Source organism: Corapipo altera, unplaced genomic scaffold, assembly GCF_003945725.1.
Source record: "Corapipo altera isolate COAL_440 unplaced genomic scaffold, ASM394572v1 239, whole genome shotgun sequence".
NCBI lineage: Eukaryota > Metazoa > Chordata > Aves > Passeriformes > Pipridae > Corapipo > Corapipo altera.
The window spans coordinates 3553124-3579293 of NW_020884938.1; the positions used below are offsets into that span (position 1 = coordinate 3553124).

Consider the following 26170-nt stretch of genomic DNA (forward strand, 5'->3'; position numbering starts at 1 on the left):
TGCGCCAGACGACTCCTAGAGGCCTCTGCCAACCAAAAGTATTCCAAGATCCTGACTTGGGTATGTCAAGATTATCTTAAGTCAGGATGTTCTTTGGTGCTAGATCTTAGTACACTTTCAAACCAAACGTGTGTCTCTCGACTGTGTCATTATTGTTTTGTTGTGCGCCTGTCCACAAACACACTTTTGTGGACAACATGATGGATCTGGACAGGCTGGACTGATGGCCAAGGCCAGCAGGATGAGGTTCAAGACCCAGTGCCGGGTCCTGCCCTTGGGTCACAACAACCCCCTGCAGCTCCAAGCTGGAGCAGAGTGGCTGGAAAGTGCCCAGTGGGAAAGGCCTTGGAGTGCTGGTGACAGCAGCTGGACATGAGCCCAGGTGTGTCCAGGGGGAGAAGAGGCCAATGGCACTTGGCTTGGATCAGCAATAGTGTGGCAGCAGGACCAGGGCAGGGATTGTCTCCCTGTACTGGGCACTGGTGGGGCCACACCTCAAATCCTGTGTCCCATTCTGGGCCCCTCACTGCTGGAAAGACATTGAGGTGCTGGAGTGTGTCCAAAGAAGGCCAATGGAGCTGGGGAAGGGTCTGGAGCACAATTGTGATGAGGACCAGCTGAGGGAGCTGGGGGGGCTCAACCTGGAGTAAAGGAGGCTCAGGGGGGACCTTCTTGTTCTCCACAACTCCCTGATAGCAGGCTGCAGCCAGGTCAAGGACTTGCTCCCAGGGAACAAGTGACAGGATGAGAGGACACAGTCTTAAGCTCCACCAGAGCACGTTTAGGTCGGACATCAGGAAGAATTTCTTCCCAGAAAGCGTGCTGAGACATCCGAACGAGCTGCCCAGGGAGGCGGTGGAGAGTCACTGTGCCAGGAGGTGTTTAAGGAAAGACTGTGGCGCTCAGTGCTCTGTGTTCTAGTTGACAAACTGGTGCTCGGTCACAGCTCGGGCTCGATTATCCTGGAACTCCTTCCCACCCCAACTAGCTCCGCGGTTTCACAAGGGCTCCTCTCCTCCCCCGCCGTCCCCTCACACCGCCCAGCCCCAGCTCTCGCGAGAGGCGGCGCGCGGGGCCGGAAAGATGCCGGGGCGGGGGCGCTGAGGCGGCGCCGGGGAGAGTCTGGCGGGGCGGCCCTTGATCCCTCCCCAGGGCCGGCGGCTCCTCCTCGGCTCACCTCAGCTCACCCCCCCTGCATGCCGCCGGTGCCGGGGGCGCTGTGGAGCGGGGTACGGGGCCGCCCGCCATGGCCGAGGCAGGAGCGGGGAGCGCCGAAGGCGCCGAGGAGGAACGGCGGGCGGCGGAAGGTGGGAGCGGGGTCCGCCTGAGGGGCGGACGGCGGGGGCGGCCGTGGGTGCTGTGTGTCGGGTGTGTCTGTCTGTTCGTCCCCCTCGGTGATGTGGCGCGGGCGGGTGTTGTTGTGAGGCCGGTGAGGGGCACTCTGGGGTTCCCGCCCTGTGCCCGGCGCCGCTCCGGCGCTGGTGGGGTTTTGTGTTTTAATTCCCGCCGGGCGCTGCTCTCCCGCCCAAGTTCCTTCCCAGGTAGGTGTACCCGGGGCGCTCACGGGGAAACCACAGAATCCCGGGAGTAGGGTTGGAAGGGACCTCTGGAGACCATCCAGTCCACCAGGGCAGGGTCACCTGGGGCAGGTGACACAGGGACGCGTCCAGGTGGGCTTGGAATGACTCCAGAGAGGGAGACTCCACGACCTCCTTGGGCAGCTCTTCCAGTGCTCTGCCACCTTTCGTGTAAAGAAGTTCTTCCTCATGCTGAGGTGGAACTTCTTGTGTTTTAGTTTGTGGCCATTGCTCCTCGTCCTGTCGCTGAACAGAGCCTGGCACCATCCTCTGGCACCCGCCTGTGTGATGGTCACTCAGTGCTGTTTATTGTCATCATACGGACGTGATGTGCACTAAAAATCTCTTTGGTTTGTTTTTAACTTACTATGTAGTTCATAATTTTTGGTAATACACTTACCCTTGCGTTCCTAATACTCTAGTATGATTTTTTTTTTTTGGTAGGTAAACATAATTTAATATTTTAGGTATAGTGATTCTGGCTTCTCTGTGTGTGTGTGACCAGGGTTTGATGTTCTTTCCTTGTTTTTAATCATAAGTTTCTGGTACTAGTAAAAACAGGCTGGTTGTAAAGCAGAACCAGCAACTGCTCCTACTGCTTGGAAACGAGTTCGGTGCTTCCCCTCTGCGAGGAGAAAGGAGTGTTTCGAACGGGCTTTGGAGAAACAGGAGTGAGCCACTCCCTCTTAAGCCAGCACTGCAGTTCTGTTTAGTTAGCACCAGCTCTTCTAGGCTTAGTAGTAGTGTTTCATAAACCTCTGTTGGGGGCCGTGGTTGTCTCAAATAAGTTGACAAGTTTCTGTCTCTGCTGCTTGGTTGTCTAAATATTTGGGTAAAATTTTGTGGCAAATAATGTAGTGTTTGAAAACAGAGTGAGGTGTTTACCTGTAGTATTTTTGCAGTCTGTTGAACTGCTTAAACGAGGATTTGTTGTTTATATCGTGCACATGCTGTAAGGAAAGGAAATACATAAAATAAAGAAAACCCCAAGTGCATGGATGTTTCCATTTACAGATGGATTTGGGAAATCAATGTTTTATTGTGAAATAACCCCCCTCCTTGCTTTCTGTAGCTACCCATGTTTATACCTGTTCTTTTACTGGATTTTGAAGAAAAAAGTTTTGTGTTTGTTTGCTTTTAAGATACTTTTATCTTAATTGTTTGTGGAATTAGGTCGAGACTAAGGTTGACTGCTTAATAGATTTTTTTTTCACTTGACTGTACATGTTGCTGTTAGTACATTTGCACATTGTGAAAAACAAACTCTAAACTGGACATTTGACAATTCGATGATTCCAAGACTCGCAAGGAAACAGCTACTCACCATTCCTTTAGGAATGTGTGATTGGAGAGGACTTGTGGTTTGTTTTCTATTCACTAATGAGCTACGATGCATGAGACTCCTGATTTCTCTTGGTGGGTTTTACCTGGTGTGAACCCGAAAGTGCCTGGGAAAGCAGGGTACCCTTGCAGGGCCTTGGGCAGTATCTTTTCATTAGCTGGTTACTGTCTTATTATAGTTTTTAATACACTAATAGGTTTGGCCAAATACTTGGTATTTGAAATCTGTTAAGTAAATGTGTTATTTAATGGGTGAGCTGTTACTGTTGACTGATTCTCTTCTGAGTGGTGAAAATAAGTAAAAATAGAAGCAGAGAGTAATCAGTTGCCTCTGTTATTGTTTGATTTAAATGCCTATAATTCAGCATATTATAACTTTTCCTTTCATTTACTGATATTAAAAACAAATTCAACATTTTTTAATTTAACATAGAAGAGTTTTATTCTCTCCATAGCGTTGTTCAGAAGATTCTGAATTCTCTGTCTCTTGCTCTTGCATTACAAAATTTGGGGAAGAATAAGCTGCTTTAGACTGTAATTTCTACTGTTTTCAGAACTCCAGTGAACATTGTTGGCCCAGCTTTCCATGAGAGATACTGTGAGCAATGATCTTGCTGTAACTAGTCTGAAGATGCTTTTCGTGATCTATTTTAAAGGTCTAGAATAAATTAATTAAAAATAATACTTAATACAACTCTCAACCCTGTTTAGAAAATATGGTTCTTTGTTTTCTACTGCAGTTCAGATCTGTAGGAACTGTAAAGGGACATCACAGCATCTGCAACTTTCTTCCTCCTGCAGCACTGTATGTATGGAGGCTATAAGTATAGATCTGTCACTCTGTAATAAAAATCTGCAGTAAGAATTCACTGATATAATTTTAGAAAAATAACTCCATGGTAAAATAAGGCAATTTCAATGACACAGTTATTTAGCTCAATAGCTGTCCTCTCTGTGTGCTCCATGTGTAGATGGATATATCTGGAATTGCTCAGGTCATCAGAGACAAGGAATCACAGAATGCTTTGGGTTGGAAGGGACCTTAAAAAATCATCCTGTTCCAACCCCCCTTCCATGGGCAGGGACACCTTCCACTAGCCCAGGTTGCTCAGAGCCCCATCCAACCTGGCCTTGGACACTTCCAGGGATGGGGCAGCCACAGCTTCTCTGGGCAACCTGTGCCAGGGCCTCCCCACCCTCCCAGGGAAGAATTTCTTCCCAATATCCCATCTAAACCTGCTCTCTGTCTGTTTGAAGCAATTCCCCTTTGTCCTGTCACTCCAGATCCCTGGAAATAGTCTCTCTCCATCTTTCCTGTAGGACTCCCTTCAAGTCCTGGAAGGCCACAATTAGATCGCCCCAAAGCCTTCTCTTCTTCAGGCTGGACATTCCCAACTCTCTCAGCCTTTCCTCACAGCAGAGCTGCTCCATCCCTCCATCTTATATCTTAAAAAAAAAAAAAAAAGGATGTTCATTATGACAGAACTCAATAAATTGCTGCTCCCTGGTTTGGTTTGCAGTGCAGTTTTGGTGTTACTGAACTGGACTCCTTTCAGGAGAAACTAAAGTAGACTTTTCTTGCAGCAAGGTCAGTGCTGCTCCAGTCCCACCCCACACATCCCCCAGGGACTGAACCAGGGGGTTCTCAGGCAGCTTTAACAGACATGCACTATGAGGATTTTTTGGCCCAGTGAACCAGAGTAAATGTGATTTAGTGTAAGCTCCCTGAACTGCTTTCAAATTAGAAACAGGGACTTCTGCACCAGCTGCTTCCCTCTGACCTGCTGCTGTTCTGCCACTGATTTCCCACTGCAGATGCAACCCAGGAGCTCCTGTGAGCACATTTCAATTTTAATAACTTATCTACTTACGCTACAGAACCCTCCTGGTGCCACTTCACAGCCACTCCAACAGAATTTTGAGTTCTTTAAACTTTTCACAGCTGAAATTTCCAGCTCAAGGCTTTTGTGTGTGCCAGGAGCATACCTTTGGAAAATCCACATTTTAATAGTTTGTGGCGTCTGTGATCTTAGAAATTCAATTCAAAGCAGCTTCTTTCTCCTCTTTTCCTTCTGCCAGAAAGTGTTTCAAAATAGGAAGCTGGATTAAAAATTCCTTATTCTTCGAAAGGTTGTGCCAGTGTTACCACATTATTAACCACTTTTCTCCAAGTCTCATTTATCCTCAGACTGTAAAGGGTGTCACCATAAGTTTTATAACTGTACTTATTCATGAACATTTTATTTCAAGCCCACTTTGCTGCCATGTCCTGATAGCTGGATTTGGATGCTGTTTTTTAAACTGGCTCAATGAGGGTTGACTGACAGCTTTTGTATCAATTTATTAACACATACATGACTTGTACCCTTCTATGTGTCTTCTGATAATTCTAAAAAGTCAAAATAATGTTTTTGTACTAAAGCAATAATTTAGGAAACCTATGAAGAGGAAAAGGTGACCTTGCACAGGGGGGTGAGTGGGTCATGAGGTGATAGCGCATTAATTAAGGCATTAATTTTGAAAGACTGTCTTGAGCTTTGTTGCATGTGATACCAATAGATGCTGCAGAATTGCATGATAGTTCTGTAGCCACCTTGGGTAGGATTCATCTCATTCCTTTTTGATGTCCAAGTGTGGCTATCCAAGTCTGAGCCAGTTGCTTTGGTTCTTGTGTAAAAGGTGGATACTCTTGGGCTGCATCTCATGGAACCAACTGTAGGAATCTATTTTAGATGGAGATGAATCACCCTAGAACTGTTGTATTCCATGTAGCCAACTGGAGGAATCTATTTTGGGTAGGGATGAATCACCCTGGAAATATCTTCCCTCCAAGAGGGGTTGGAGTGGCCACTTTGGATGTGGACATAGTTGTTTGCTCAGATGAATCTCCCCTTTTATGGCTGGTGGAGTTGGACCATAAGCTTTTTCTAATAGGTTGTGTTTGCTTAGGAACTGAAAACCTGCAAACTGTTGGTGGAGCAAACAGCTCAGGAATGTGACACGTGATTGGAAAATGTTATTGGAAAAATGTGGAGTCTCCCAAGCCTTGTTTCTATAAAGCATTGCATGGGATTGACACAGAGGCTTTGCTGAACACAGGAATATGTTGATTTTGTGTGTCTATATCTCACCCCAAAGAGGAGTTCCATGCAGCTCATTTGCAGTTGTTCAAATCTTTGCCAACCCCCTGGGGACTGGAATTATTATTTCTTTTCCTTGTAGAAAAACACAAGAGACTGAGGTCTTGTATTTTGAGATGATGAGAACTGTGCATATTGATAATCATTCCTTAAATGCTTTCTTTGCCTGATTACAAAATATACTAACATTAGTGTTAAAATATACTACAATTAGCGTTAAAATAATAGGGTTTTTTTCTGATACACTTGCTGGGAACGAGCTATTTTTCCACATGGTGTGTTTGTACTTCTTGGATGGTCTTTGCTTTTTCACAGAGAGAATTATTCCAGTGGGGGGTTTCCTGTATTATTTTCGTCCGTCCTGATGTGTTCAACATGCTTTTAAAAGATTTTTGATTTTTAATAAGCTTTTAATATAGATATGCTTAATGCCGAGAGCCAAACATAGATCATAATGGACTTGTCTTTGAGGAACTATTCATTTACCATTAAATTTCAATCGTCAGTGTGCCAGGGGCATTAACAATGGAATGAACAGTAATAAAAGTGTCATTTTTCCATGCTGGAGTTTTATTGGGCTTGCAAACCAGGCTAGTGTAAGTTATAGCCCTTGAGGTGGTAAAACACATCATCTCTGGTTGAATTAAACTGTTTCTAGTAGTTAAAAATGATTTTACAGGGAAATAATCCATCTTCCAAAGTGAGAGAGCTGGAGAAGAAATCTTTCATCCTAGACTCCACGAGGTTGACCCTCTCCAGCAAGAGAGAGGGAGCACCTTGGAATTACCTGGTGTAATGATAATTATTAGAGAGCCCTCAGAGATTATTTTACATCACCTTTAGTGACTTCTCAGAGCTGACCTGGCCTTAGGAGCTGTTTCTACCCACTTCTTGCTCAGTGAGTGGTAGGTAATAAATTCCACAGAGCCACTTTTCTATTGTGCTTGGTAGTTCTGAAACTTTAAGTTGATTTCTTTATTTGTTTTTTTTTTTACTGTTTATTTTTTAAGTGTTTCCTTTGTTTTGTTTTTTGAAAATCTTAAAATATATGTATAAAGAATAACAGTAATTCTGATAGTGTGATGGATAAATTGGGAAAACTGTGGAAGAGGCACTGGATTTTGCTCCTTTAAAAGCAAGTGGCTCACAAAGGCTGGCCATCTGTGTGCACAGCAGTATTTAGGTCAGTGGGTCTGTGCTGTCCTGCTTTTTCCAGGACGAAAGGATCTCTTGTGCTGGAGGCATTCCTGTCTTGGAATCATGTAGGTCTCTAGTTAGTAAGTACTGTTTTATGAATATTCATCATGTAGGATTATACTTTAGGAGCTTAATCTAATAATTATAGGATGCTGTGACCTCAGTGAGTTAAAACTACTCCTCTTAAGTAAACAGTTCCTTTGGAATCATTGACAATTTTTGTTCTATAATTGTGTTAATAACAGAAATATAAAATTAGAGACTATTAGGAAGAGGAGATTAATCATAAAAGTATTTCAAATGTCTACCATTTGTGCCCTTGTAGTATTTAGCATGTCATTTTTTAATATCTTTTTATCAGGTCATTTCTCTTAATATCTTTTTTATCATGACATTTCTTTTAATCTTTTGAACATCCCTAAATTGAATATAATGTGTATCTGAAGTAACTAAGTTTTCTTGCTGTTGCAGAAAGGCTGTTACTTATTTGTCAGGTATTTCTTGATTCTTTGAGTTTCCACCTCTTTTTTTTGAGACTTCCTGTGTGACTTAATGAGTTAAAGAGCTAAAATAAAACAGGGGCTGACTTTGTGTCGTCTGACTTGACAGAGGGGATTAGTGGAAGACCAGGCAAGCTGTTGTTTGAGTATTAGCCTATATTCCTTTAACTCTCCAGAGTCATATTCCAGCAGGAAATGAAAACCTAGAAGGTCACTTTTATGGTGTAAGATTTGTTTACACCTGAGAGGAAAAAAAGTGTGCTTTGTATCATTCTTCTTGCACATTTTTACCTTTTACAGACAGCACAGACGCCAAAAAAAAAGGAGGAAGAAAACATCCATTTTTTTCTTCCTGTTGGATTTTAAAAGTACTCACCTTGGCTTTTGCCCCCTTCTAGAAATAGGAGATGCTCCCTTCCTTAATGACTTCTCTGTGTCTCTCATCTGTTCTGAGCATGCGAAGCCTAAAAGAGTTCCTACTTCAAGACCCTTCCATCTTACATGACAAATATCCCGTGTAATTGTGGATTTTATACCAGGAACGTAGCAAACTTGGATTTATTTTTTTTCTATGCAGCTTGTTCTAAGAAACAGCTCCCTATATATTTTTTAACTTTAATTTAGTTTGAGCCACAGTGTTTGGATATGTGAACTCATGCCACAGCTGTGATTCAGCAGGATGTCTGAGGTGCTGGGGGATTTAAGGAGGGGAGTATATATATTTTATATATATGTTTTATGTTGATGGAGTTGAGGAGATCATTACAGCACTGTGGGAAAACAATGCCTTCTTTACTGTACTTAGGTTGGAGCAGTGCAACCTTTGTTTTCTGTGTCAGAAACCTGGAAGCCACATACAGAGACCACTTCTTGTCCCAATGGGAATCCGAATGGATCCATGCTGATGCAGCTCCTCCTGAACACTGAGCTTTTATTCCCGTTCACAGATAATTTGCCAGTAGATGGGAGCCCGTGTGTTGCCTCTGGAGTCTCCAGCCTCATGAATCCCATAACCAAGCCTGCCACCACCACTCCTTTCAATGCTCCTGTGCCTGAGATTCCCAGGAAGCGCAAAGGGAGTGATTCCGATAACCAGTGAGTAACTTTGTGTCGTCTGACTTGACAGAGAGGATTAGTGGAAGACCAGGCAAGCTGTTGTTTGAGTATTAGCCTATATTCCTTTAGCTCTCCAGAGTCATGTTCCAGCAGCAAATGAAAACCTAGAAGGTCACTTTTATGGTGTAAGATTTGTTTACACCTGAGAGGAAAAAAAGTGTGTCTCTCTGTGTCCCAACTTCAGTTTTTACATTTTCTTCCAGATGCATTCTTTGGCAGCCCCCAGTTATTAAAACCAGTATCCTGTAATGCCGTATCCTGGCCTGAAGTGTCTGGATAATGTCTTTAATGCTGCAATTTCAATCCTACCTTTTTGTTTTGTCTTTTTCCCCTTTTTCTCCCTCTGCTTTGTGTGCTGGTAAACACAAGTTATTAAATTGCTTGAAATCTCCCGAGTTCATCTGGAATATTACCTTCAATCATGAAACCAGATTGTTAATTAAGCTCTTTGATCTGGAACTGCTGCTTCAGTGACCAAAGCAGCCACTGCCTTAAATGTGGGGACAGACCTGTTACCTAAAAATGGGGACTGTCCCATAGTTGTGCTCAGGCTTTTTAAGTGGCTCATACTTGTTTTCTCCTGGTTTGTAGCTGCCAAACAGATGCCAGTTCACCAAAAAAGTGATCTGTTCAAAGCTGTATTAATCAGGCAGAAGTGAGGGGCACAAGCTAGATTTAATGCATTGCAAATATCTCCAAACTAGTGTGCAAAACCCATCTTTAAAAAAGGTGGAGGTAGGAAGTTTACATGTATTTGTGATTATTAAAGCAATTCTCTTTAATACCTGCTTCTTCCATGTATATTCCATTGATCTACAGAATGTACCCATACTGTGGGTGTTGATGTAATTTTCAACTTGGAGATTCAAATGTGTCTTGTGGATCACTGAAAACTCCAGCAATAATTAGTTTCTGGGGGAAAAAACAGAAACTCTCCATTCTTTTTCAGTAGCACTTGTGGATTTTTACCCATTCAGTAGAAGTGTTGGTTCATCAGTAGAGTTTCCCTGAAGTTTGGATCTCTCTGATTGAAAAAAATCATGGTCCAAGTCGAAAAACTAATCAAAAAAGTATTGGTTTATAAGAAGTACTAATTAGGTCCTACAAAATGATGTTCTTGCTGAAAGGAATCAAGTGGGGTTTCCACTAAAATTGTTCTGTGACTTTTCTTCCTTGGGTCTCTCAAGTCATCCTGTTGTGCTCCAAACTACATTTTGCTTACTTTATTTCCTGTTTCTGCAGGGATACGGCTGAAATTGATGGTGATCCTCAGAAAAGGTACTTTTTATGAATGAATCCATCTCTTTTGAGTGCTTATGGACATGTCACACTTCCCTTGATAAACTGTGTGTTTCCTTAAGGAATGCTTCATCCAAGGACAGGGCTTTGTACAGCACAAGATGATGAACAGGAGGGGGAGGTCCATCCAGTGTTAACGGTTCCTGGTACTTCTTTCCAAGACATTTCTCCCTGCTTCCAACTTCACCAGACTTGTTAGGATGGAAGTTAAGAATCGGAACAGATGAAAAGTACCTCTTAAATAAGAAGACTGGGGAGGTGAAGGAAAGGTCTCATATCCTTACAGGGCTGGTGCATGTAAACATTTATGTTTGTTTTAACCTTTTCAAATGCTTTTTGAAATAGAACTATGTTAAAATAATGAGGTGGCAAACCAGAGTTCAGACTGGCTGTGCAGCATTAGTAAAACCCTTTGTGTATCTGTGTTATGGGATGGTTAATGACATGGTTACTTTGTTGCAGTTTCTTTTTCTGCAACTGGGATACCTTCCTTAAAAAATACATTTGTTTACAGTAGCCATGCAGTGGCTTTTTTTTATGGAATAAGACTATTTCAGTTGGAAGGCACCTACAGCAATCAACCTGAGCACTTCAGGGCTGACCAAGGGTTAAATCTTGTTGTTAAGGGCATTGCCCAAACTCCTCTTAAACACTGCCAGGCTCCAGGCATCCACCACCTCTCTGGAAGCCATTCCAGTGTTTCACCACTCTCTTGGGAAAAAAAAGCTCAGTAATGTTCAGTCTACAGTCCCCTGGCACAGCTTTGAACCATTCCTACATGCCTATCCCTGGATACCAGGGAGAAGAGCTTGGCACCTCCGTCTGCACTTCCCCTTCTCAGGAAGGAGGTCACCCCTCAGCCTCCTTTTCTCCAAACTAGACAAACCAGGAGTCCTTGGCCACACTTCTGGATGGATTCAGGGACCTTCACAACTTCAGCAAACACCTCCTTATATTTTGGGGCCCACAAGTGCACACAGTATTCCAGGGGAAGCCACACTAGTGCTGAGCACAGCAGGATAATCACCTCTTGGACCATCTGCTTATGGTGTTTGATGATCCCAGGATGTGGTTTTTTTAGAAAAAAATAATAGTTATTGCTAACTTATGTAAATCTGAACAGTTACAATTCAGAAAAGTCCCAGGGCCTTGCAGCCTAAGTCCAACCTACTCCTGTGTTTGCATTTATCATATTTATTGTGTTACAGACACTATGACTGTGTGTCCTTTACAATTTTATCACATAGACTTTTCAGTCATTGCTGTAGGGTATAGGAAAACATTTAATTTTTACTTTTTAAACTATAATTTAGGGCCAGTGTAGGCAAGGATTGCTTATTTCGTCATCTGACAATAAGATTTGAGAAATCAAAATGTGAATAGATGATCTCTCTTGTAAAATTTTAAATAAAAAAAGTAAAATCAAGCTTAGACTGAAGTTATTTGAATATTCCAATAATGTTGTTTTCTTCAGGTTACAAATAGCCCCATAATTATGAAATATCCCCATAATATGGTCAAACAACTGTGAATATTGGAAGTTGTATTTGGTCTCTTTCTGTTATGCATCACTTGCTACACGAGCTGTGGTTTTAGGAATTTTTGTGGGTTTGCTTTTGCCAGAGCCATAGTAAATTTGTAGCATTTTATATCTTCTGAAATTTGTGGGAGGAAAAAGTCCCTGGTATTAAATATGCAATGTAAAACTATATCTTATTTTTGTCTAGGAGTGAAGATGAAGAACATGTTAAAGTGAAAGATTTCAGGTACTGATTTACAATAGAAATATGTTTTGCTAGTAAATAATGGGATTCACAATAGTGAAATATGAGTTTGTGAAAACTCTCAAATATTTAACAGTATACTTTTCCCCTTCCCTGCTAATTGTATAGGAATTTTCTACTAATTTTAATAAAAGTTGCTGCAGAATATCTCAGAAGGTTTAGCAAAAACAGGAGAATGAAATTTTCAAGGTGAAAATTAAATGCAGAACATTCAAGTCATATATAAAAGGAGGAGCTGATGCTTCATTTGGGTGAATTTGAGAGTTGGGTTTTTTTTATTTGTCCACACCTGCAGATATTTAAAATTTCCCACATAGAAATGGATTCAGCTAAAGCACAACAGAGAATTCTCATCCTGGAACAAATTTTTGTATAGGGAATTATTCAAGGTTTGCCACTCAACTTTGAATTCACATCAGTTGAAATTCACTTGTAAGATGCATCCACAATTCAGCCAAATATTTTCAACTGTAGACAAGCCACTTTGTAAAACTAGAGCTGTTCTATAAAATTGATTTAAAAATAAGTGTGTTGCATTTTTCATGTGAGCAGAGATGTCAAACCAGAAATCCATAATCCACTCAGCATGCTGTCAGAAGTATTATTTATATACTGTGCTAACTAATAATTGTGAAGTGTCCCTGTAATCTAAACGAAATCAATGAAACTAAAATGTTCCAAGATATATTTACAGTTTTGTTTAACTTCAAAATTCATTTTTCTTCAGAGAGTATCCCAGATGGCTATAAAAGATTATATTTAATGACTTTTGTGTTGTACTGTTTGTTTTTTTTCCTTGAGTTTTGGTTCATTAGTTGGAAGAAAAAAAATAGAAGACTCTCTGGAGCTTTTCTTCCCAGTTGTGTTTTTCCAGTGTTTTTTTCCTGCAGCTTTTCTTCATTCCCCTTTGTAACTGGGAATGTAACAGAAGGCTTTTTGAGTCATGCAGTCATCACCTGAATTTCTGCACCCACCTTAATTTTTTATAACTTCTTATTGACCCTTGGAGTTAGGTGAACCTCTATAGCTGAGTATAACTCCTACAATTAATTTTTTTTAAAAAAGGCTTTAGACGGAGAAAAACTGATTTTTTGGCAGAATGACCTAGAATCAGTTGTGTGGTGGAGACATTTATTTTTTAGCGAAGTAATAAAAATAACAGACAACGAGGTCTTTAAAACTGCACTTTATTCTTTCTCACCTTACCAGGAAAGGTAAAGTTTTCTGAGTTATTCTGGTAAATGACACAAGGCATAGCTTTTTCTTTCAGTTCCCACTACATCCCTTAAAATCCCAAGGAACAGTATTGTTTGTTGCTGTGCTGGGAATAAATGCTTGTGTTTGCCTTCAATCTGAGGGGTTTTTAAGGGAATGAGTTACCAGGAAGACACTGCTCATCTCTAGGTGTTGAGAGTTGCATAAAACAGATTTCAGCCTGTGCTGGGACATTCTTTTTGAAAAGGAAAAGAGCAGAATGAACACCCCCTCCTACACCCCATCCCATTACACAGTTACAGAGATAAGGCCAGGAAGCAGAAATGTCTCCTAGGAATTCCTAAGGACATCTGGAGTTTTCCTCTGTACAGTAGGGTGTCCAGGTAAGCCAAAGGTCACAAGAATAATTTAACTTTTATAAGTCTTCATGGTCACATATAATCAAATTCTTCCTCAACAATGTTTTTCCTCCTCAGTTTTTCCCATCATTATTGTGACCATTTCTTTTGTTCAAGTGAATCCCATTCAGTTCTCCAAGTGTATGAAAATTGTTTCAATGCAGTAGCACTTGTGGGGTGTGTTCCATGCCAAAATTGAACTGGTGAATGTTATGGGGAAAAAAAAATCATGCGTTCTACATCTCTTTTTTAAAATATTTTTTCTTCTTAGAGAGGCTCACAGTCAAACAGAGAAACGAAGGAGAGATAAAATGAATAATTTGATAGAGGAATTGTCTGCTATGATCCCTCAGTGCAACCCCATGGCCAGAAAGCTGGACAAGCTCACAGTGTTAAGGATGGCTGTGCAGCACTTAAAGTCTTTAAAAGGTGGGTTTTAGGAAACTTAATCCTTGTTCTAACAGTAGTTAAACTGTGTATCTTCTTTGATCTCAGATAAATCAAGGATAACTCATTTTACGTTTCCTTACTGTATTTAGTTCTGGGTCTGTTCCTCATTTAAATCTCCATCTGTATATTTCAGAACTTAATGTCTTCTTTTTGCTTAGTATAGCAGGAAAAAAGCCACCCTTCAGTATTTGATATTTTCTATCTTGCAGCCAAGTCATTCCTTGATTCTTTTTAAAAGTCCAGGAGTCAAAAGGAAAGTTGCAAGACAAAACATACTTGAACAAAATGGTTGATGACTTTGATAATGTTAAAGTCTTAAAAATTACATGTTAAAGAGTACCAAGAAAAAGAGTTACAAACTCCTGGTAGCCTCAGTCAGCTGGCAAAGTTAAAATAATCATGGATCTCAGGGAATGTTTAGCGTCAGGATCAACCCAGGAAATATTCTTTCCTCTCCTTTTGCTATTGCTGGGGTTTGGGATTCATATTTTTTTTCCTCCCCTAAAAAAATTATATCCAAATGCAAGTTGCATATTGCATAGTCTGTCAGCAGAACACAAGATTTTGGGGACTTGCAATTTAAACAGTCATCTACAAGAAATCTTCAGCTCAAACATTTATGTTTTAACAATAGGATGTGAAAACTGGGCTTCACCCAGCACAGTTATATATATCCTCAAAACAAATGCTTTAAGAAACACAAGATGCTCTGTGGAATTATAGTGAATGGTGACATTTGGTGGAAAGTTCAACTGCTATTTACGTCAAAAAATATCTAGAAAACGTTATAGAAATGCCTGTCATGGATAAAAATTCTTTATTTTAGGGTACTTGCCATGGGTACTAGAACAGCACATGCAGTGAGTCAGTCTCACTACATTTAGTGAGACATTCAGTTTAACTACAATAGTGTGTTTTTTTGATTTTTCGCAATAAAAAATGGTTATGTACTTGTACATTTGAGATTTTTTTAAATTTTTAGAATTCCTAGAACTTTTAATTATTTTTTTTTATTCAGCTGTTCTGGTCACAGAGAAAAAAATACAAAATATATAATAAATATAACTCCTTTAAAAGTAAATTTAAAATGTAACATCTGACATTATGTCTGGGATTAATCCGTTTTCCAGGTTCCAGCAGCTCCTATTCAGAAGTCAGATATAAACCTTCATTTTTAAAGGATGATGAACTCAGGCAGTTAATCCTGAGGGTAAGTGGAAGGAAACTCTCAGTTGAATGATGTCCTTATTAACTTGAATTTTGTAACAAACTTTGCCCAGATCTGTAAATGACTCCCAGGTGAAGCTGGGCTTCTCTGGGCAACCTGTTCCAGGGCCTCCCCACCCTCCCAGGGAAGAATTTCTTCCCAATATCCAATTTAAACCTACTGCCTGTCAGTTTGAAGCCATTCCCCCTTGTCCTGTCCCTTGCAAATAATTCCTCTCCATCCTTCTTGTATTTAACTTTAAAAATCAGGTTTAGAAATGTGCTTTCTTGTAGTAATGTTTTAATGGCATGCTTTTAAAGACAGTATTTTTATATTTCCAGGCTGCAGATGGATTCCTGTTTGTGGTTGGATGCAACAGAGGAAAAATCCTGTTTGTCTCTGAATCAGTTTGCAAAATACTGAATTATGATCAGGTTGGTTGTAGTTGACTTTCTTGTTTTGCTTTTACCTTGCATTTTCTGAGAAATTTGAAAACTTGTACATTTTTATTATTTATACCATTTCTTGGACTTTCTTTGGTTTAAACCAGACCTGGTATATCTTTTCTTGGAATTTCTTTAAAGCTTCTTCAGAGTAAGGCTGAATATCCTGTAATAAAATATTTGCAGGTACACTAAGTGTTCCTGACCTGAGTAACAGCCCCAGATTTCAGCTCATCCTGAAGAAAACTGCTACTCTGAGAGGATAATTGGAAGATGTCCTAATTTCTGTGTGCAAGAGATTTTCTTTTACATAGTGAAGTGATTTTCAGGGTTTTTTTTTTAGGCCAAGGAAAACTGGTAGTTCAGCAGTGGAGGTTAATTAATGCTTTCCTTGGTGATGCCTTTATGCTTGGATGCACTGCATAACACATTATCCACAAGAACGACCTGAATGGGACTCAGCCTGTGGAATAAGGGAAATAGGAAAAATACAAAATACCCTTGATTAGTTGACCTTTAACATCATGGGCAATTACCACAAGTAATCAAGGCATGGTAATTTGTTCATGAATCTGTGACTTCTGTTTCGCAAACAGAGGCTAAAACAGTCAGTGCTGCCACCTGGCTACTTGTATAACTTTAAACCCATTTATGCTGCCTTCATTTTCTTCAGAAATGTGAGGATTTTCTTCATAAATGGAAGGATTTTCTTCACTAATGTAAGGATCACCAATCTGGACTCTGTTCCATACATTTATTTTTATCTTTTTTTTTTTTTTTTTAAAGAAAGAAAGCAAAACTATCCTTTTCAGTTGAAGTGAAATGAATAATCTTAGGGGAACAAGCATAAAGCAGATTTCATTTTTATTTTAAACTTCTACTCTGACACTTATTTTTCTGAGATAAAGTAACACGTGTGGAGGCCCAAACTGGTGTGGTTCTCATCTCTTCTGGGTTTTGTTTTGTTTTTAAAACAGGCCAGTTTAATTGGACAAAGCCTGTTTGATTATTTGCATCCAAAAGATGTTGCAAAAGTCAAGGAGCAACTTTCTTCCTCAGATGTCTCCCCTCGGGAGAAGCTCGTGGATGGCAAAAGTAAGTCATGTTTGAACTCAGATTATTTTTAAAGAGATGTCAGAAAATCTAGTTATTGTCCAGGATAGATTAATGTATTTTTATGTGCTTGGGTGTCCTTGTGACCCATTTGAATGTGTATCTGCTGCTCAGAATGCATTTGCAGTTAAAAGTTAGCCCAGAAAATAATTGATTTTAGATCATAAGAATGACTGAGATTTGCACTGTTGAACATTTACCAAACTGTGGTCTGACCTTTTTCCTACCAGGAACACTACTTTTTTTTCTTGTATTTGCTAGGTCTTGTCAATACAAAAGACCTGATGGGATAAAATACTCCAATATCAAGAATCCCTGTCTTCTCTGAAAATGCTAAGTGTCAATCCTAATGTAACCAAACCTTCCTCTGCTTACAGTTACTTCTAATACGGAGAGCCTTATGTACTGTGCATCTCAGGGCTATTTTATAGCTGGCTTTTACAAGCATCTTTGTGCCAAAAACAAGTTGAAAGTTTATTAAAATACCACTCAAAATGCCAAGAGGGGTTTAAAAATTAATTTGGTAGCTCGTTTTTAATTCTGGAATCTGTGGGACAGCTGTGTTTTATTTATTATTTAAGCTTAGACTTATTTCATTGTAAGGCCAAGATTTATTTAGGAGAATGTAATACTAGAAGCTACATGTTTTCTGAAGTGTTACTGTCTGATTTTAAGCTTTTTTAACTGCTTTACTGAATTTTTGTAAGCTGGCTTGCAAGTCCACACAGATTTCCAAGCTGGACCGGCTCGGCTGAATTCCGGGGCTCGCCGTTCCTTCTTCTGTCGGATAAAGTGTAGTAGGACCACAGTGAAGGAAGAGAAGGAGTGTTTGCCCAACCCAAAGAAGAAAGGTATTCAACCAGTGTAGATCAAAGGGGGGCTTTTTGTCTTGAAATTTGGTATATTTAAATTCGAAGTTTAAATTCCCAGCCACTTCTGTGACCCTTGTAGTTCTCGCTGATCTCACAAAGTAGCTGTAGAGAAGTGTAAATTGGAAAAACAGTCTAATTGTACCCTTTCTCCTCCCTGTTCCCTCCTGGAAAAGAGGGAGGGAGGGAGTTACAGTGGCTGTTTAGGAGCATGTGGTCTATGGTGGTCAAATTTTAGAAGTCTCAGGGAAATATTTGAAAGAAATGGAGCAGATCAGAAGAATGAAACTAAATAACTTTGTCTTGAAGACAACTGAGTGAATAAGGCCTGCAAACTCTACTATTTTGAAGGAAAAAAAAAGCAAGTAAACCAACTTTTTTTCTGATTTACTTTTTGTGTTGTGTGTATTTGAAAGTATGAGTTTTCATTTTTTTCCCCTTTTCATTGTAAAGTTATTTTATCAGTGTAATTCCATTCATTTTTCCAAGAATTGTAATTTAGTTCATATTTTGGTATGCCTCTACAGTAATCTACTCTTGTCAAATTTGCAGTGAGAATTTCAGTTTTAAAATGTTATTTCCAGCTTTTGTTTAATACCTTAGTCTTGATTTTTGCAAAGGTGTGCTGAAATTGTTTGATCCTGAAAAAAACCCTCCAACTTCTCTTTTTCAAAGTAACCTCTTACTGTTGAGATACACCACACAACTGTAAAATTTAAGAGACCCATAATTGTAAGTAAAATAGAATTTGGTATCCCTTGATGTGTCAAATAACTCGGTGAGATAAGAATATAACTTGGATAAATGTTTGTTGGGAAAGCACCTGGGAAACTGGGACAAAGTCACAGTGGGATAACTCAGTTTCTCATTTTATGGAGTTGATAGGTGGTTTTTTTCTAGTTGAGAGGAAATCAAACCTATGGAAAGCATAGAGATATCAGGAATGCTTTGGCATTTTTTTGGGGAAGACAGTTCCTGTAGGACATGTAAAATCATCTCTATGCCTCGATGCATATGAGGGTGTTTATGTGTTATGTAGGTGACAAATGTGCTGTAATTTAAGACATGTAAAATATTTGTATTCCGAGAAAATTGTGGAATTCAGAAGCCTCAGATAAACAGAGAATAACCTGGATTGTTTTGGGTTGTTCACAATTGATTCTTTTAGCAGTTGCAGTAAGTATATGTTAAAATCATTGTGTTCACAAAGAATAAGTTGATTTAGAAGCTGCAGAGGGCCTTTCCAGTGAATTTAAATTTATAATCCATATGAAACCATATAAAGACAAAGTGAGCTGTGGTTACCAGACTGTTGGTTTGATTTTTTTTATTGTGACGCTATGTTTGAACTGCCAACACCTATAACTTATCTTCCTAAATCTTACATAGGGTTAGAAGCACTCTCTCCAGGTAAGTCAAAATTAAGTAGTACAAAATCAATTTAAAATTGCTCTGTAAAATTATCTATAGCCTTGTAGGTAAAAATAAAATGTAGTTGCTGGTCTCGTGGCCAATAGAGTGAAAAAAGTAGTTTGGTTTTCTTTTTGAACAATAACTGCTTCTTAATTCTTTTTTTTTTATCAGATCACAGGAAATACTGCACCATTCACTGTACTGGGTACTTGAAGAACTGGCCTCCTAATGAGGTGGGAGTAGAAGAAGAAAATGATGCAGAAAAGGACAGTAGTAACTTTAACTGCCTTGTTGCAATTGGGAGGTTACACCCTTATATTGTTCCCCAAAAGAGTGGAGAGATAAAAGTCAAAGCAACAGAATTTGTTACCCGGTTTGCCATGGATGGGAAGTTTGTTTATGTAGATCAGCGGTGAGTGTTTTGTTCTTTGTGGAGAGAAAATGCCATTGACACCACTAATGAAATTTGAGCAGGACGGAATTTCTAATTAGAATTCTTGAAAAATTTTCAGAGTTTTTCCTGCTGTATACAGGAAATATTTCAGTCTGAATCTATGAGTACTTAGGCTCTTGTGTTTTTTTTTTCCCCAAACATAAAGCTTAGTGTATAGAAGTGTATTGTTCTGTAGAAATGTGTTATAAAATGCACTCATGTACTTATTTATTCATAAAGAAAAATCTCAAGTTAGAGCTTCATAGCTCTGCATATGATTAAAGTAGTAGGCATTTAACCAAAAGTTATTCTTAAAATCCTACTGTTTGGGACAGATATGTCTGAGTGAGGTACCAAATTGTTTCATTAGAAATGAAAGCTAAGAAGTTCCTCTTTTTTGAACTTTCTGAACCAGACTTTTATTTGTTGTATAGACTGAGTATATTTGATTTGTTGTGTAGACTTTGCATTTTGAATTTCATTATTGCCACTGGAGATTATGTTGCTTTCACTCATCTGTTCTTTCACCTGAAAGTGTCAATGTAACCCTGTTCCTTGGAGTGGCAGAGTAAAATTCAATTACTGAGCGTTTTAATGACTCCTTTTGTGTGACCAGTTCTCTGACTGGCTAATTATGACCTAATCACCATAAGTATTTTGTGTGAACATGTAGTTTGTTTGTTTAAACACTGGGGTTTTTTGTCTTTCAATTACCATTTATTGCAAATGGATAATTTGCAGTGAATTGTTCTTTCAGAGCTGTACTAATGCTTTGTTCCTTTCTCAAACACTGTTTCTTTAAATATTAATTTTCTGCTTTACCTGATCCTGAAAATAACAGGTTTGCAATTGTTTGAATACTCTGGAGTTCATGTTTTTGTTTCTCACAGTGCAACAGCAATTTTAGGTTACCTGCCCCAAGAGCTTCTAGGAACTTCTTGTTACGAGTACTGCCACCAGGATGATCACAACCATCTAGCTGAAAAACATAAAGAAGGTACAAAATAATATCATTAAAACACTAATTATGGAAGTTCACCAAGTCCTGAGCCTCCCTCCTAGTGGTTTGCTTTTTAACTTTAGCTTCCTAAGCATAAATATGGTGACTATAACTTTCCTTTCTTATCTAGTGCTGCAGAATAAAGAAAAAGTCTTTACAAATTCCTACAAATTTAGAGCAAAAGATGGGACTTTTGTTACTTTAAAGAGTCAGTGGTTTAGTTTCATGAATCCATGGACCAAAGAACTGGAGTACATTGTGTCAAACAACACTGTGGTATTGTAAGTAATTCCTATCAATCTCCATGTTGTTTTTTTGTCTTAATTACAATTAGCATTAGCAGAAAGCAGCCTGTTTAAGAAGCAGAACAAGGCTGGAAAATATCAACAGAAAAAGGGGCTGAGTAACCTGGACAAACATTTTTTGGCCTTTACCAGCTATTTTTATTTCAGCCCTGAGTCATGGATTTGACTTTGAAAACTGTGCTGTTTCCTGGTAGGGAAAAATGAGGTGAAAGAATTTCTTCTTAGAGGAGGAAAGAAAGGATCTTTTAAGAAAAGGTGGTATGAGTAAATGGACATGTTGAGTTAATTCTGCTTTTCCTCCTTGGCTTTACAAGACTTCATGTGTCAGTTGACCCAATTTTAAGGGCTCCTCCACTTACCAGGTGTCAGAAGGTGGAGAAGAATAATTGATAGATACTCTCCGAATTGACAGCCTGTGGGACAGTAAATAGATGTGTTCAATTCTTCTTTTTTACTTTTAATTCTTCTTTTTCATTCTCCTTGCGATGGAGCAATAATTTGGATTGTTCCAGTGATACCGGGGGACAGAGAGGATTTTAATTCCATTAAAATCTAAGTTGCCAAGGGGGCCTTTTCCTTGTTCTGTATCTGGTTCATGCCTTAAGTCAACATCACTCACCTATTTTGCCCATATCCTTTTTCCTCAAGAAGACAGAGAAGAGCAGTTAAGACAATCAGTTCTGGGCAGCAGCCAAGGGACACTTTTGCCTGCCCTTGGAAATCTGTCTGGAGGAGGGAAGGGAGGCAGCCAGTGACCTGTCCTTGTAGCACTTGTTCCTGGTTACCTGCTCTCCCTCAGAGAATTAAATTCACAGTCTTGTTCTCTTGCCATGGAACACAGACAACCATCTTGGCTTTCTTTTTTATTTGGAGAATAAGTGGGAATTAATATTTCACCCAGAAACAGTGCAAAGGATTGAACATAGAAACGTGTAAGGAATTTCTCATTTTTACTACTTTGAGGATGTCAGTTTTTATTCTGTGTGAAGTATTTTTGAAATCAAACGTAAATATGCTGGATTTTGCCCTTGAAAAATTAGCTGATTTTTTTGTGGTTTGTTTTTGTGTGTGTGTGTGTTTGTTTTTTTAATGTATGTAAATCTCAGAGGTCATAAGGAGTCAACTGAAGAAGAGGTTTTCTACAGTTCCCAGCCTGCAGAAGGCAAGTGTTGCTTCTTACAGTTATCAGACGTGCTTTTCCTGGTCAGTCATTTCAGATTTATGCCCTCCAGGAATTTTTTTACTGTAGATTGTGTGCAAGGAGCTAATTTTGGTGACAGTTTCTAGCTACTAGCATCCTAATTCATATCATTCACAGAACTGTAAACAGAAGCATATTTTTAATTTCTAGCAGCCTCTGTTGTAGGAAGGATTTTGTTTGGTAGGATATTATGCTTCTGGCACAGAATTTATTAATATTTTATCCACTTTTCTGAAGAAATGCAGTTGTGCTCTGAGTTTACCTGTTGAATACAGAGCAGTATTCATAGATACACATTTAGTTAATATTTTTTTGTGACAAATCAGACGGTTTTTCTCCCTCATATGCTTTGCATTGTCCGTGAGAGAGACTGGAGGTGGCAGTAATTAAAGCTAATTTCATGACTGGAGAGCAACAGTTTTCACAAATACATTATTCACTTGGCTTTATATTGCAAAGGAGGCTCACAACACCCTCCCCCATGAATCAGTGTTTTCAAGAATTTAATTTCTGAAAATAAGAGATACAGAACAAAAACTGCTTTAAAATGAATCCTTGCTGTGCAATTAAACTGCTACAGATTTAAAGCTTTGGAGTTTTTTTTACCTCTAGATGCTGTAAAACAGTCTGTAAGTGTACCTGGAATGTCCTCTGGAACAGTCCTTGGTGCTGGAAGTATAGGAACCGAAATTGCAAATGAAATATTAGAGTTGCAAAGGTAATAAATGCTCAACATCATCATTGGGATTTTAACAAAGGTGGGGAAGAGGTTTATATGATATGTGGGGGTTGCTCAGGTTTCATTTTTATTAAGTGTATCAAATATTTTGAGGCTGAGCAGTGGCATTGTGAGATACCAGTTCTAATCTAATGTAGTAATGGCAGAACACATCCCTGGTGTGGATAAACAGTTTTGTTCTGGCCATGCCATTTTCTTTGAGGAAAGGATTATTTAACTGTGACTTCCAAAGTGTTACTGTGGTGCAGCTGCTTCACATGGTGTTGATTTGGGTAGATAAACCACTTGGGAATGGGAAATGAGTTGTCTGAGAGTAGTGTTTATGTTTTTCTGGTAGGAAAACTTTCCTTGAAACACTTCCATAGCCTGTGTTGTCCTGGAATGTAAACCTGTTTCCAGTCCCAACTCTTCCAGGAGTTAAGGCTTCATCAGAAGGTCCAACCACTCTTGTTAAGGTCAAATTCAGGGTGGTGGTAATATCATCTCATCAGTTATCTGAGCATTAGTTAGAATTTAAGACCTTGTTGTCTCAATTTACCTGACCAGAGCTTCATCACTGGGGAGCTCTACTGGCTTCTGCAACAAAAGGGCAGAATTCAGTGTTTGATTAATGGGACCTGGTAAATCAACTAAATATATGCAATTTTAGGTTGCATTCTTCACCATCAGGGGAGTTAAGTCCATTACATCTCCTGAGAAAGTCCCCTTCTCCAGCTTTACCTGTGAACTGCAGCAATGTGAGTATGGAACTACTGTAAAAATCTAAAATTACAAGGTTAATATCAGTCACCTCTTCAGTCTGACAACCTGAAGATCAGCTCTGGTTTTCTCTCACTTGTATTTTTAATCTTTATGTTCTTGAAGACCCTTTAAAAAAATCTGTGCTGTTTTGAAATGTTTAAAATTGTGACTTTGAAGGTGTTCCAGTAGTCTAAAAATTGTTAGGACATGCTGTTTTGCTAATTTTGTGGTGCTACACACACTAATAACTTTATTGTACTTATTAACCGTAGCTATGGAATAATTAAGATATTTTTTAACTTAACTGTATTTTCTATTGTATTATATGCACTGTGTGAATAAACATTTACCTCTCCATCAGCACTTTTTGAAAGTAAATTTCTTTCCATTTAAATACAATTTATCATCCCATTGCAATTTTCATTTCCTAACAACACTACTCTGGGCTAGGGATTGTTTTGGTTTCTTCCCTTTTCTTATGATCAGTTTCCCCTGTGTTACCACAGATTTGTCTGCCAAATATTAGTTGATTTATATATACTGAACTCTAAATCATGCAGCATCTTGTCATAAGGATAATTTCACTGTATTCATTGAAGGATTTTCTTTATTCTGTGCTTTGGTATCCCAATGTTCCCAGAATACTTTTGGAAAGCATTTCAACTTTATTAATTCCCTAGTGGAAATCAGGCAGTCCAAGAAACTGTCCTGCTAAATCTCATGTGTGTGTTACATTAAAAAAATGGGGGAAAAGTAAAAAATATTATTTTTTTCTGATTGGTTTGGACTAGGATGATTTTCATCTCAGTTGTTGCTATGATTAGTATAGTGTAATGCACATAGAACATGGTAGGTATGAGTTGGGGTTTTTTTAATCTTTTAGCTGGAACATTTTGACATTAACAAACCTGTTGCTGGGAATTTGTAATTTATTGTGGACATGGAAATTATTTTTAAATGCAGAAGATCTGCCTGTTGATGCCTGTTTTTCACTTTCTCTATTTAATTCTTCACAATCTGACAGCAATTTATAATGTTCCTGTAATGTAATAATTGTGACTAAAGTTAGGATTTAATTCTGTCCTTTTCATTCCTTCTGTTCTTTCAGGTGCCAAATAAAGAGTTGATCCAGTTATGTCCTTCAGAAACAGAAGTTCTGGAGAATTCCGAACAAACCCGGGCTGCTATTCCATTTCCCAACAATGAGCCTCTACTCAGTAAGACTGATTTCTCTTGGGGATATTTTGGGAGCTTTTTTTTCTTTCTCCTTATTTTGTACAAAAGCCCAAACCCACCAATGTTAGGAAAAGGGTTAATTGGTTTTAGACTAAAAGGGGGCCAATTTAGGTGCTGTTTAAAAACAGTTACGTTTTGAAAGTTCTTCTTGCTTCTTCCTGCTTATGCTGATGTTTTAATCACTTTCCCAGGTGGTAACTCCCAGCTGGACTTTGATGCAATATGTGAAAATGATGACACTGCCATGACAGCTCTCATGAATTACCTGGAGGCTGATGGAGGCCTTGGGGACCCAGCTGACCTCAGTGACATCCAATGGGCTCTCTAGTGTTGCTTTTTTGGGATAAGAAGGAATGTAAAACCCATAATGCACAACAACCACACATCCTCAGTACTGTATTATAGTTTTTTTAATGTCTCAGTTGGATTCAAACTTACTGTCTATATATATTTTTAAAGACTGAAGCCTTGTTCAGAGAGACACAACTTCTGCTGCACCTCTGGAAAAATGCAATATTTTTTTTTTCATGATGAGGAAACCTTGAAATTTTAATATTGAACCATCTGTAACTGGAATGCTTAGAACACATTAGTATATTTTTGCTAAGAAACTTTAACCAAAAGGTACTGTACAATGTACAGGAATACTTATTTCTTAGTTTTAATACTTAAACTTTTATTTATTGGTTTTGTTCCAAGCAGTAGAATATTGGTTATCCATGTTACCTTCTGTAGAACCTACTGTACTTGTATGGTTTGAGGATATTTGTAACTATTAAATTTCGTGGAAATGATGATTTGCACACACTAGAGTTGTAAAATAAGGTTTTGTGATTCTCAAATGATACAGTTCGTGATTCCTTGCCCTTCTCAGCAGTGCAATTTTTGCAGTCAAAAGTGAAAATAAAGAATACAGATCTGGGAACAAAGGTTGGAATTGGATCCCCAGAACAAACAGAAGAGAATGGTTTGAGAAAAACAGTCATTTTCCCAGTAACCAACATGACAAGGGTATGAGAAAAGAGCACCAAACTTTTTAATTACTATTTTGTATTATTTTTAATGTATTATTAGTGCAGAGAACCTGAGACAAACAATGCCATAACTGTAATAAAGCACTTAGCTCTTCTACCAGGTTATTTTCTAACTAGAAAAGTCTGAACAGACTGTCTTGGTTCCAGAGTGAGACTTGCACTGTCTGTTAGTGAAAAAATGTTAAATTCTAAAGCCTCTTTTATAGTCTCTATGTTTTTGGAGATAAGGAGAACTTTCTATTGCTTGAGTCTGTGACTTTTTCAAACCTCTCTGTAATATGGCCCTGTCTGTAAGTAAATGCTATGCAGGATGGTCCTTTGGGGGGCAGCTTTTGCAAGGATTGGATCCCAGTTGCAGCAAATGACTCAAGAACATAGCACTTTATAGCTTTTATTAGAACAATATAGCATTAATATAT

General features: G+C 38.9%; 1 protein-coding gene across 4 annotated transcripts; it reads left to right on the forward strand.

Moving 5' to 3' along the window:
- The first annotated feature begins 1072 nt into the window (after positions 1–1072).
- ARNTL2 (aryl hydrocarbon receptor nuclear translocator like 2) lies at positions 1073–25949 on the forward strand. 4 transcript variants are annotated; one of them, XM_027660769.1, is made up of 18 exons: positions 1074–1307; positions 8703–8850; positions 10114–10149; positions 11898–11936; positions 13466–13552; positions 13839–13996; positions 15148–15227; positions 15566–15658; positions 16645–16762; positions 17488–17631; positions 19234–19474; positions 20386–20492; positions 20626–20776; positions 21907–21962; positions 22614–22719; positions 23390–23477; positions 24590–24698; positions 24909–25949. In XM_027660769.1, exons 1-18 carry the CDS (start codon positions 1247–1249, stop codon positions 25043–25045), a joined length of 1959 nt encoding a protein of 652 aa, XP_027516570.1. In that variant the 5' UTR covers positions 1074–1246; the 3' UTR covers positions 25046–25949. The 4 variants fall into 4 exon arrangements, with proteins under 4 accessions (XP_027516573.1, XP_027516570.1, XP_027516571.1 ...); XM_027660771.1 differs by lacking the exon at positions 1074–1307 and adding an exon at positions 6339–6963; XM_027660772.1 differs by lacking the exon at positions 24909–25949 and having other exon boundaries at positions 1073–1307; positions 22614–22633; positions 24590–24700.
- The last annotated feature ends 221 nt before the right edge of the window (positions 25950–26170 follow it).